The sequence below is a fragment of the Pristiophorus japonicus genome, chromosome 5, assembly GCF_044704955.1.
Source record: "Pristiophorus japonicus isolate sPriJap1 chromosome 5, sPriJap1.hap1, whole genome shotgun sequence".
Taxonomy (NCBI): Eukaryota; Metazoa; Chordata; class Chondrichthyes; family Pristiophoridae; genus Pristiophorus; species Pristiophorus japonicus.
This window is the reverse complement of record NC_091981.1, coordinates 76,342,450-76,355,051: the sequence shown is the minus strand read 5'-3', so window position 1 is coordinate 76,355,051 and position 12,602 is coordinate 76,342,450. Positions and strand designations below refer to the sequence as shown.

Genomic DNA, 12,602 nt, shown 5'->3' with positions numbered 1-12,602 from the left:
TCTGGTGGCAAGTCTTACACAGTTACAATGTTTACATACATAAACATCACTCCCCCCCCAAAGTCTTTGATACAAATTATTTACAAGTTGAGGCGATCCGGGGCCCTATGCTCCCTGGTTGATCATCGGAGTTCAAACTCTGGCATGGGTGAGTTGGTCGGACCATTGCTGCACTGCGGCGTGGCTGGTCTGACAGGACTATTGGGAATGGTGGGTTCATCCTCTTGCTTGACAGCGAGATTGATTGCTGGTTGGGTGTGTGTTGGTGGATCGATGATGGTGATGCCCTCTTCAGGTTGTTCCTGATTGTTGGTGAACCGCAGTTTGGTCTGATCCAGATGCTTTCTGCATGTTTGTCTATAATATTCTGCAATAGTTTGATTATAAACACTCTATTCCCCCTCCTTGCCCAAACAGTGCCAACGACCCATTTAGGACCATGACCGTAATTCAGGACAAACACAGGGTCGCTAACATCAATGTCACGCGATACAGCCGCGTGATCGTGGTACATGTCTTGCTGTTGACGCTGGGTTTCCACATGATCATTTAGATCCGGGTGGACTAGGGAGAGCCTAGTTTTGAGTGCTCTCTTCATTAACAATTCTGCAGGAGGAACCCCAGTGAGCGAATGGGGTCGCTTCCGGTAGCTGAGCAGAACCCGAGATAAGGAGCTTTCCGTCGTTTCAAGCTCTGCTTGATAGTTTGGACTGCCCATTCTGCTTGACCCGTTCCGTTGGATGCGGGTTTAAACGGGGAAGACCTGACATGCTTGATGCCATTGCGGGTCATAAACTCGTTGAATTCCAAGCTGGTGAAACACGGTCCATTGTCACTGACAAGGACGTCAGACAAGCCATGGGTGGCGAACATAGCCCGGAGGCTTTCAATGGTGGCAGTGGATGTGCTGGATGACATGATTACGCATTCAATCCATTTAGAGTAAGCATCCACTACAACTAAAAACATCTTTCTGAGAAAGGGGCCAGCAAAATCTACGTGGATCCTGGACCACGGTTTTGGGGGGCCATGACCACAGACTCAGTGGAGCCTCCCTTGGTGCATTGCTCAATTGTGAGCGCGCGTTGCACTGGTGTACGCATGACTCTAAGTCCGAGTCAATGCCAGGCCACCAAACACGCGATCTGGCTACAGCCTTCATGACTATGCCTGGGTGGGTATTGTGTAAGTTGCGTATAAACGTTTCCCTGCCTTTTTTTGGCAAAACCATGCAATTACCCCATAAGAGACAATCAGACTGGATGGACATTTCATCTTTGCGTTGGTGAAATGGCTTAATTTCATCTTGCATTTCCCCGGGAACGGCTGACCAGCTCCCATTGAGGACGCAACTATTTACAAGTGATAGCACAGGATCCTGGCTGGTCCAGGTCCTGATCTGGTGAGCAGTGACGGGTGACCCCTCGCTCTCAAAAGCATCCATGACCAGAAGCAAGTCTGCGGGCTGCACCATTTCCACCCCGGTAGAGGGCAATGATAGCCGACTGAGGGCATCAGCACAGTTTTCAGTGCCTGGTCTGTGGCGGATAACATAGTCATAGGCGGACAATGTTAGTGCCCATCTTTGGATGCGGGACGAAACATTGGTGTTTATACCTTTGCTTTCTGAAAACAGCAAAATGAGCGGTTTGTGGTCGGTTTCAAGCTCAAACCGAAGTCCAAATAGGTATTGATGCATTTTCTTAACCCCATATACATATGCTAACGCCTCTTTCTCACCCATACTGTAGGCTCTTTCAGCCTTAGACAGACTTCTAGATGCGTATGCAACCGGTTGAAGTTTGCCAGATACATTGGTTTGCTGTAACATACAGTCGACCTCGTACGAAGACGCAACACAAGCTAGCATTAATCGCTTACACGGGTCATACAGTACAAGTAACTTATTAGAACAAAGTAGGTTTCCGGCCTTCTCAAAGGCTGTCTCTTGAGATTTACCCCAAACCTAGTCGTCACCCTTACGTAACAACATGTGCAACGGTTCCAGCAAAGTGCTTAACCCGGATAGAAAGTTACCAAAATAGTTGGAGTCCCAGGAACGAACGCAGCTCCGTCACATTCTGTGGTCTGGGTGCATTCTTGATGACCTGTCTTTGAGTCCGTGCGTCTGATGCCGTCTGTTGCAATCTTTCTCCCCAAAAATTCGACCTCTGGCGCCAGGAAAACACACTTGAGTCTCACTGTGTCTAGTCGACTAAGAACCTCTTCCAGGTTGTGCAGGTTTTTGGTGGTGTCACGACTGGTGATCAGGATGTCGTCTTGAAACACAATGGTGCGCGGAACCAATTTCAGCAGGCTCTCCATGTTCCTCTGGAAGATGGTAGCAGCTGCCGAGCGAATCCCAAAAGGGTACTTGTGGTATATAAAAAGTCCTTTGTGAGTGTTGATGCATGTCAATTTTTTCAAAGATTCAGCCAGCTCCTGTGTCATGTAGGCAGAGGTTAGGTCCAACTTAGTGAACGACTTCCCCCCTGCTAACGTTGCGAACAGGTCATCCGCCTTGGGTAGCGGGTACTGGTCCTGTAACGAGACTTTGTTGATCGTTACCTTGTAGTCTCCGCAGATTCTGACCGTGCCATCGCTTTTCAACACCAGAACAATCGGACTGGCCCACTCGTTGAACTCGACTGGTGATATGATTCCCCCTCATTGAAGTCTGTCCAGTTCGATCTCGACTTTCTCCCTCATTATATATGGAACCGCTCGAGCCTTGTGATGAACGGGCCTTGCATTGGGGACTAGATGGATTTGCACCTTGGTGCCTGTGAAGTTGCCGATGCCTGGCTCAAATAGCGACAGAAACTTGCTCAGCACTTGGGCGCACGAGGCATCATCCACTGAAGATAGTGCTTTGATGTCATCCCAGTTCCATCGAATCTTTCCTAGCCAGCTTCTGCCGAATAGCGTTGGGCCATCACCTGGTACAATCTACAGTGATAAATCATGCACAGCTCCATTGTACGATACCTTAACTGCCGCACTGCCAATGATGGTGTCGGTGCGCAGCTTTGTCTGAATCAGGCTCAGTTTGGGCCTTTGTGTCTTGTTGCCATAGTTTCTCAAAAGTCTTCTGGCTCATAATTGACTGACTCGCCCTCCGTGTCCAACTCCACTGATATTGGAATACCGTTCAATTTGACTTTCAGCATGATAGGAGGGCTCTTGGTGGTGAAGGTGTGTACCCCATACACTTCTTCCTCGGGTTGAGTTGCCTCTCTTGTTTGTTCTACATGATCAGTGCTGGATCGATCATCCTCTGCCGACTCTGCTGTGTGGTGAGTCGCACCACTCTTGCACATTCGCTGGAGGTGCCATATTGTTTTGCAGCCTTTGCACACTTAGTGCTTGAATCGTCATTGATGGGCTCGATGATTACACCCACAGCACCAACATGGTGCTAATGGATTTGCATTCACGCCAGATGGCAGACTCTGAGTCATCCTAGGTCTTGCAGTTGCAGACGTGTAGGCTTTGCCATATGCAGTTTTGCCTGCTAGCGACGTTATTTTATGCACAGTACTTGCTGGTGAGCTTCGATGCTGAGAAGATATCTGTCTGGTGTTATCGTTCGTGGACATGAAAGCCTCGGCTATCGTGATGGCCTTGCTCAGGTCTAGGGATTCGGCGGACAGCAGCTTGCGAAGAATGACCTCGTGGCTTATGCCAAGCACAAAAAAGTCCCGCAGCATTTCCCCTCAAAATCCAGCAAATTCGCAAGTTCCTGCAAGGCGTCTCAGGTCGGCGACATAACTCACCATGTCCTGGCCCTCGGAGCGGTGGTGCATATAGAAGCAATACCTGGCCATTAAGATGCTCTCCTTCGGCTTGAGGTGATTCTGAACCAGCGTACACAACTCTGTACATGTCTTTTCCGTTGGTTTCTCCAGTGCTAGCAGATTCTTGATGAGGCTGTATATTGTGGACCCACACACGGTGAGGAGAATCGCCCTGCGCTTGATCGCTTCATGGTCCCCATCCAGCTTGTTGGCCACGAAGTATTGGTCGAGACGCACAACGAAGGCTTCCCAATCACCCTCTACAAATCTCTCTAAAATACCAATTGTAGCCATGATCGCGTGAAAGTTCGTAATCTGTTACTCGTCGCCAATTGTTAGGTATGGAAGAACTCCACAAGACTGAATACTGTGAGCTAAAACTGATGTGACCTTAGTCTCTTTAATACAACTCCAGAGTGCCTAAGCAGCGTGGCAGACAATCTTTTATACTACCTTACACAAGGTGTGCAGGTGACCCTTGGGCCTCCAACAGTTGCACCCTCTGGTGGCAAGTCTTACACAGTTACAATGTTTACATACGTAACAGAAGGAAAATAAATTTCAGGGTTATGGGGAAAGGGCAGGGGAATGGGAGCAGTTGAGAGTCGGCACGGGCTTGATGGGCCTTCTTCCGTGCTGTAACCATTCTATGATTAATATGACCTTTATTACTCTTTCCATTTTTTACCCACATGTACTGCATCTATTTGAAGAGGAAGCCTGTGAGGGAAAAACATGCCTCTTGAGGACTCTGGCCCCATCTTGTGTGTGATTCTGGTACATGGACTTCAACGCGCCAGGGAACAACAAAGAGTAAGGAACCATGACCAGCGCCTGATCTGGAGGAAATACTACCACCAGACAGTGTACAGGGAGAGGCTGTCTTTTGAGATGATGTCAGATGAGATGAGTGTGAGCAGGCGGCGTTTTAGTAAAGAGGCAATCGGCCGATTATGTGTCAAGTTGAAGGATGACCTTCAAACATGCTCGAAGACCCACACTGCCTTGTCAGTGTCCATGAAGGTAAGCACAGCAGTGACATTTCAAACATCATCCAGAGCACTGCAAGGGCCTGCATTCACCAGGTCACAGATGCCATATTTTTTTTAAAATTAATTCTCAGTATGTGGGCGTCCCTGGCAAGGTGTAAGGTTCTGCAAAACCAACCACGGAGACATGTGGCAGGGAGAATGGGAAGATGCCATGTTTAAAATGACCAACTGCAGCCAACAGCCTGTAAACTGCGGAGAATGATGGGACTCTGGCCACCCTGTACAGTAACAGACAGTGTTGCAGGGGCACGGAACCGGATGGGGATGAGCCAGTAAGGGGGAAAGAGTGTACATTTGGTTCTTCCAGGAAAATGGATACAAGGCAACTTTATATTTTAAAAGGATATTTCTCCAGTTTTTCATGTAAAACCCTCACAGAAGAGGCAACATGTCCAGGCAAAGTCTCCTCAGTAATACACAAGGCAACACAAAGGTATCAGTTTGAATAATTAAACAAAGGCCCACAGGTCTGACGCAATAATTTTGGTCAGCCCAGTCAGAGTGGCACCTCTGTCGAGATCGTGAACAATTCACCCCATCAGCGAGCGACGGGATACAGGAGGTGTGGCTAATCTCCCATTCCAGACAGAGCGATACACATCGAACTGCCATTCACACCCCATTTTATTCAAGACCCAAGACAATGGCATGCAGTTTTGGCGCGAAGATGAACAGACTATAGGAAAAGGTTGCAAAAACACACAAGGAGGTTTTTGAAGTTGGGGAGTTGGAGGTTGGAGGTTGAAGTTGGAGGTTGGAGTCAGCTTTTGCATTGAGTTGTAGAATTGAGTTAAGAAGGTGGGAGTCAGTTTTCGTTGTGGTGTTGAGTTAAAGGGGAGTTGAGTCAGCTTTTCACAGGGCCCTCGCTCTGGGGAAGGTGTGCTTAACTCCAGCAGCTTTTTGCTTAGGAGCCAACCGAGAGGCAAATAGAAGAAACTGACGCAACATCGAGGAGGAAAACCGAACCGACCAACAACGTAAAACCCACCCCAGAGGGACCCCGAGCTGGAATAAGTGCTACAGAACCCCGGAGGTGATAGGATTGTGAGTAGAGCCCAAACCCCCTCACAGACCCAATTTAGGATAGGGATTGGTAGGAAGGGTGGGAGTGGGAGGTGGGGTTGTGTGTGGGTGGAATGTTTCAACCTCTTATCTTACCCTTCCCTGTTGCGAGAATTTTTCGTGTTGTTGAGTGAGATTGTGCCATTACTGCTATTTATGACCTCTTCCTATGCCCTCTATCTTTGTGTTTACTATTCTAAATAAACAACATTCGCCATTTTGTACTCTTACCCACTGTGTCTGGTACCTCGTTACTCACCCATCCTCATAAATCGCACGCACAGAACCTCAGGGGAGTGTGGATTTGAACCCACACCCCAAACTCCCCTTACACAAGGGCAGCATTTATTGCTCCAGTCTAATTGCTGTTGAGAAGGTGGCGGTGAGCCACCATGTCAGAGGGCAGTCTGGAGTCACACATAGGCCAGACCCAGGTAAGGACAGCAGATTTTCTTCCCTAAAGGACATTAGTGAACCAGATGGGTTTTTATGACAATCGTGATCATCATTACTGACAATAACTTTTTAAAAAAATTCTAGATTTATTTAACTGAATTTAAATTCCCCAGCTGCCATGGTAAGACTCGCTTCTCTGGATTATTAATCTCTGGATAACTAGTCCAGTAACATTACTACTATGCTACATTGGTTGTTAATAAAAACAGTTAAAACTTTAAAGTGACTAGACTATATATATGAAATGAAATAGGACACTATCAGTCACAAATATAAATTTCAAGAAATAACACATCAACATTTAAATAGCAAACATTAAAAAATTAACGGATATGCCCAGTCACATCCGTGCCCGAGGGTCGAAGGAGGTGGATTGTGTGAAAGGTGGCACCCTAGTGTCTACGGCAAACAAGCCAAAGGTGGGCAGTGGAAACGTTACAAGGACACCCTCAAAGCCTCCCTGGTAAAGTGCGACATCACCACTGACACCTGGGAGTCCCTGGCCCAAGACCGCCCTAGGTGGAGAAAGTGCGTCTGGGAGGGCGTTGAGCTCTTAGAATCTCAATGTTGCGAGCGTGAAGAGGTCAGGCGCAGGCAGCGGAAGGAGCGTGAGGCAAATCAATCCACCCACCCACCTTCCCCCAACGAATGTCTGTCCCACCTGTGACAGGGTCTGCGGCTCTCACATTAGACTGTTCAGCCACCAAAGGACTCACTTTAGGAGTGGAAGCAAGTCTTCCTCGATTCCGAGGGACTGCCTATGATGATGACTGTCTCCTGAGCTTTGCCTTCCTCTTGCTCCAATAACTCTCTCCGAGTGGCAATGCCATTGCCTGTCTTGGCACGCTCTCTGGTATTATGCGTTGCTTTACTCTAAGTTGAAAATAGAATTGAAAATGAAACTTTGCATCAAAGACCAGCTGCCTGCCTGGAGACAGGCGTTTGTTCACTAATTGACATTTCACACCTTAAGTCTGTGGAGTACAGACAATTTCCAAAGCCGTTGAATTTTACGGCTAGCTCAGATGCCTGCATAATAATCAAGTCACTTCACAACAGCTATGCATACAAACATGTTTTAAAATGTTTTACATTTTTTACATTTGACATTTCTAATAACTAATCATGTTTCTGCTGTCCGTGGGACGGAAGAGTTAGCACTAACAGCCTGCGCAACTTCTGTCCAAGCTAACAACTGTCCTTTGCGCGGGGCTCTGGATTTCACACTCCCAATGAGCCGCAGGCGCTTTGCCTCAACCTCATTGAGGAACGTCATCAACATTAAAATTCTGAGCCCTCTGCATCATCGCAACTTTATTTACTACTTCCATTTCACTTTGCTGTTTAATTCAAATTATTTAAAATTATTTCAAGGTAAACTCTTTAAAATGCTTTAAATCTCCTTCAAAGTTTAAAAAATATTCTAAGCATTTACCTTGAAGAAATACAGAATTCAAAAGCAACTTGGGGACATGGCCTATGCAAATAGAAGTTTTGACAGGTCTTGTGGCCGGGTCTTCCCTTCCGCATGAGGCCCGATGCTGCGCTCCTGGGCGGCGTGACATCATATGCTGTAGACTGAAAGTGCATTTGGAACATTCGCCAGTTCTGATGAAGGGTCATTAACTCGGTTTCTCTCCACAGGTGCTGCCTGACCTGTTGAGATTTCCAGCATTTTCTGTTTTTATTTCCGATTCTAGCATCCGCAGTATTTTGTATTTGTAGACTGAAAGTGCAACTCTCCGACGGGGGACCGACTGCACATTGCGTGAATGTCGTTTGGCGGTCGGAGGCGTACGCCCGTGGCAAGCCTCCGACCACAATTCCCAGGCTATTAGTATACATTAATACTTCAACCAGATTTATGCGCAGGATGCTTCTTCACAGCTTCCAGATTAAGGTGCAGCTTCTGCAGGAGTCACTGTAAATGCAGTAACATTTGCAGGTGTCATGTGAATCGAGGTCAAGTGGGCAAAAAGTCATGTGATTTGTATCTGACGGCTTCAAGGCCAAAATAGTACGTGGTTTCCTGGCCCTTTGCATTCCACCAAAACAGTTCAGGTTACACTTTTCTCCAACAGTATAAAAACATAATTTCAAATAAATAATTTGGATCATCTGGACTACAATAATGTTTTCAAAATAACTTAGGAGCCTTCTGCCTATTTAAACTAAGTCAAAAGTGAGTAAAGCGACATTCTTTTATTAACGTATATATAAAACCCAAGTGTAAAACGACCCGTGTGGATCACAAGCAACCTGCTTAACTGAAAGTGAAAGCACAATCTTTCAATGGCGACCACTTCCTGCAGCTGTTATGTGGAGGAGTGGTCCTGTAGAAAAGCAAACGCAGAATATTCGTGGGATCAGGTAATGAAAACAGGCCTGAGAAGAAACACTTTGATATGTATGTATTTATTTATTTACTGAGGCCGAGGCCGAGTCGGGATATTGTTACCGAAAGGGGCGAGTATAACTGAATACCTTCCTGTGGAATTTTTGACTTTTTTTTTTAAAGCACTAGGTATTTCCAAAGCCACCACTAAATACAAAAACAAGTGGAAGAATTATATCTTATAATAGGAGACTGTGTTGCTGTTGAAATACTGTGAACGCGGGAGGTTGTGAAGTAGTTTAATATTTTCTTACACTTTTGTGGTGTCTCGTTTTGCTTTGATTTTTCCGGAGTCGGTTCGCTCACACGCTCCCGGGGATATGCAGAATATGGCGATTAAACGCTTTTTAATTAAAAAAAAACCCCTGTAAAATAAATGAATTATTTGAAACATCCCAGAGAGATATGACTGGACTTTATCAAAGGCTGCTAACGGGTCGGTGTCTCGGCTAGCAGTCTGACACAAAGGTAAAGTTTAAAGTGGAGACACCGAGTAGTAAATGTAATCCTCAGCTTGAGCTGCTGGGTGTAATTGTGGTGACCTGGAAGGCCCACAGTCGCGCACTGATCTGTAAGCTTCCGCGCAGAGAGCGCTGGAGCGCGGGGCCGGACCACCGAGCGGCAAAAAGTCACCAGTGCCCGGGACAAAGAGGGCGGCGTTGGTCAATGAACACAATGAACAAGAGCCCACGCCCCGCATAAATATGGCGGCGCTCGCGCTCGCGCTCGCACTCTGGACAGTAAAAGCGGCTCGGGTGCGACGCTCAAAGATGGACGCTGGGCCGTTTCCGGCGGGTGGTTGCCTGGCGCGTGCCAATGGGAGTCGAGAGTCTGGAGGGGCAGCCGCTGGAGATCCGGTTGCCATGGGAGTCAGCAGCCCGGCCGCTAGCTTGCAGGAGCCCGAGCAGCCCCGAGCAGCCCGGCAAGGAGGAAGCCTGCCAGCAGGCTGTGGGCCACACCATCGCCACTCCGCTCGACACACCCGAACTTGCCAGGCCCGGTGAAATGACCACATTAATTTTACTTTTGTATGCTTGGTAGTTCTGGTGACTGCTTGCACCTCTCGATGCCTTTCCATAACTGCTCTGCTGACTATTGTAGGTACATTCTGGAGCATATCTGTAGTTCTGGAATCACCCAAAGCAATCATAACCTCGACACCGATCCATTGTAACCTGGATCGCTATCGCCATTGTTTTAATTACGATCACCTTGATTCCAGTAGTTTTTGAGGGGCAGAATTCCCTGCCTCCCCGGGTCCGTACTGAGTGTGTGCACAGACCGGAGAAGGCAGCGCAAAAGCCGGTTTTCCGATCTGTCCACTTCTGGCTTGACACACCTTCTGTATCCCCACAGTCAGGACATTAGCATGGGCAAGATTGCAGTATTTACCCATCTCTTGCCCAGCCAATGTCCTGAAAACTTGCGCCTGGTGAAAGCAGACGCATGGCCTACTTTTACCAGCGTAAGAGTTTTAAAACATAAAAAAAAATTTAAAAGCACATTTTAATGTTTTAAAAACCCTGCCCACTAAGGTTAGTTTATTTTTAACCCTAATTACAAAACTTAAAAAAAAATTTTTTTTCTCTAAGACATTTATTAATTTCAATTAATTTTAATTCTGAGCTGTGTTTTTTAATTGTGTTTTTAGTGTGTTTGCTATTAATGAGAAAAAAAAAACAATGAGGACTCAGATGCCCGGAATACTGCGTACAGTTTTGGTTTCCATATTTACAATAGGATATACTTGCTTTGGAGGCTGTTCAGAGAAGGTTCACTAGGCTGATTCCAGAGATGAGGGGGTTGACTTATGAGGAAAGGTTGAGTAGGTTGGGCCTCTACTCATTGGAATTCAGAAGAATCTTATCGAAATGTATAAGATTATGAGGGGGTTTGACAAGGTGGATGCAGAGATGATGTTTCCACTAATAGGGGAGATTGGAACTAGAGGGCATGATCTTAGAATAAGGGGCTGCCCATTTAAAACTGAGATGAGAAATTTCTTCTCTGAGGGTTGTAAATCTGGAATTCGCTGCCTCAGAGAGCTGTGGAAGCTGGGTCATTGAATAAATTTAAGACAGAAATAGACCGTTTCTTAAACGATAAGGGAATAAGTGGTTATGGGGAGTGGGCAGGGAAGTGGACCTGAGTCCATGATCGGATCAGCTGTGATCGTATTAAATGGCGGAACAGGCCATGTGGCCTACTCCTGCTCCAATTTCTTATGTTCTTATGTTAATGCTGTGCAATACTTTACCTGATTGGTTGTGCAGTCACACTACATCATCTGTGTTGGAACCTGGAGGACGGGAGCGCGCTCCACAGCGCAGGAAGAGAAGGTCTCCCCACCGGAATCCTCGGTGCCTCCAGGCCCACTAGGTGAATTCGTAAAAATTCTCTGGTCGGAGGCGTTCGTTCGAAAGAAGCCTCTGACTGGAATTTTAGAGTGTATCTCTGGTTCCAGTTCTGGTTTTTAAAAGAAAAATAATTTGTCAGTTAACAAAACGTGCAAGTTCCAAAAGGCATTCAGCACTCAAAAGGGTTATTTTCCGCTGAACATTTCAGTTGTGTGCCAGTGGCAAAACACTTGTTTTTTTTCATTGTTGTTGGGACTAGTTTACTTTGAACATTGGGGATGAGGGTGTATCTCTGGGTACCGGGGTGACTTGGAATATATTTTTAGATTAACTTTTAAAAAAAAAACCTATCCTGATTTCTAGACAATGAGGGGGTAAAATTGCCCCTTTTTATAGCCCGCTAGTGCCTCCAGGGAAGTGGGTGCTACCGCCTCCCGGGAGTTTGCAAAGGCGCTGCCATGGTGGTTAGCGCCCCGGGCCACAGCACAACCGGCGATCATGTCATTGCCGTGCACAGCGACCCCTCACCACCCCGCATTGACCCCTCAACGTCCCACGGGGGAAATTGCCTCACGAAGCTGGCTTTGACCTCCGTTCTTGGGGCGGTACTTAAAGGGGAGGGCGCCAGCGCCTGGGCCACCATCTTTTTTTGTTGGCTGACTCTCGGGCTGGCTCGACGAGGATGACCTTAGCGAGTTTCGAACGCCATTTGTGCAGCCCAGCACTCCTTGGGTGCCAGGCTGCTGGCCCAGTGGAGGCCGTGCAGAATGTGCAGCGGCCCTCCCCTTTTTAAGCGAAGTGGAGGGGTGTTGAAGTGTGTCAGCACTCTGTGATATCCACATAGCGCTCGATTCCCCTCCCAGTAACACCCTGGTTACCGTCCCCTAAGAAAGTGGAGTGTGGGAGATTGCGCTTCACTTCCTGTAAGTGGCGGTAAGCCCAATTCGGCGGTGGGCGTGGGACCTCCACGCCAGGTGCTAAAAGTTCCGGCCCGGAAGGGTACCTCCCCTATTTGGGTGCACAAGACAATTCTGTCCCCTGAATGCCTTGGTGGAACTCTTTAGGAGAACTTTATTTTTATGTTGCCCATCTGCTGCAGATATGAGAGAAGCCTGTTTTAATCTTCTTTGTGGTCTATTTGCAGAGTTAATATGTATTGTTTCGGGTTGATTTTATGCCAGGGCTGCATTGGTGCAAGAATTTACACCGACTAACCTAAAATCAATGCACAACTTTTTTTTTAAAAAGCTTCAAATTCAAAAATATTTTCCACCCAGACCGTTAATTATTTATGCTGGACCTCGATTTGTGAACTGTTTTTAAGTTGTCTGTTCATTAAAGGACCAGACTGTACCTTTTGTGAATGTTTGTACCTGCGCCATCATTGTTAAATCGTTGTATCTGGGCTGTTAATTTTATACCAGGGCCATTCTTCAGGCGAACCATTTTTTTAATGCTTCACGTTTCTATTCATGTGGTTTAA

At 46.9% G+C, this 12,602-nt stretch overlaps 2 protein-coding genes across 12 annotated transcripts in view; one reads left to right on the top strand and one right to left on the bottom strand.

Moving 5' to 3' along the window:
* LOC139264377 (uncharacterized) overlaps nucleotides 1–9,302 on the bottom strand; it is a 71,779-nt gene extending 62,477 nt beyond the window's left edge. The window contains exons 1-2 of one of the 3 annotated variants that reach the window (XR_011593334.1): nucleotides 9,017–9,302; nucleotides 7,084–7,240 (exon numbers count right to left, since the gene is read on the bottom strand). Coding sequence is in view for 1 of the 3 variants with exons in the window: in XM_070880734.1 (XP_070736835.1) it covers nucleotides 7,803–8,212 (410 nt within the window). In the remaining 2 variants the exon portion in view is untranslated. Of the gene's footprint in view, nucleotides 1–7,083; nucleotides 7,241–7,802; nucleotides 8,597–9,016 lie in introns of those variants that run through there. The other 2 variants (XR_011593333.1, XM_070880734.1) reach the window with 2 other exon arrangements.
* Nucleotides 8,560–12,602, top strand: part of LOC139264375 (ubiquitin thioesterase otulin-like) — a 138,310-nt gene continuing 134,267 nt past the window's right edge. For 3 of the 9 annotated variants that reach the window (XM_070880722.1, XM_070880723.1, XM_070880733.1), the window contains exon 1: nucleotides 9,676–9,859. Coding sequence is in view for 3 of the 9 variants with exons in the window: in XM_070880730.1 (XP_070736831.1) it covers nucleotides 9,626–9,762 (137 nt within the window). In the remaining 6 variants the exon portion in view is untranslated. Of the gene's footprint in view, nucleotides 8,738–9,591; nucleotides 9,864–12,602 lie in introns of those variants that run through there. The other 6 variants (XM_070880731.1, XM_070880725.1, XM_070880728.1 and 3 more) reach the window with 4 other exon arrangements.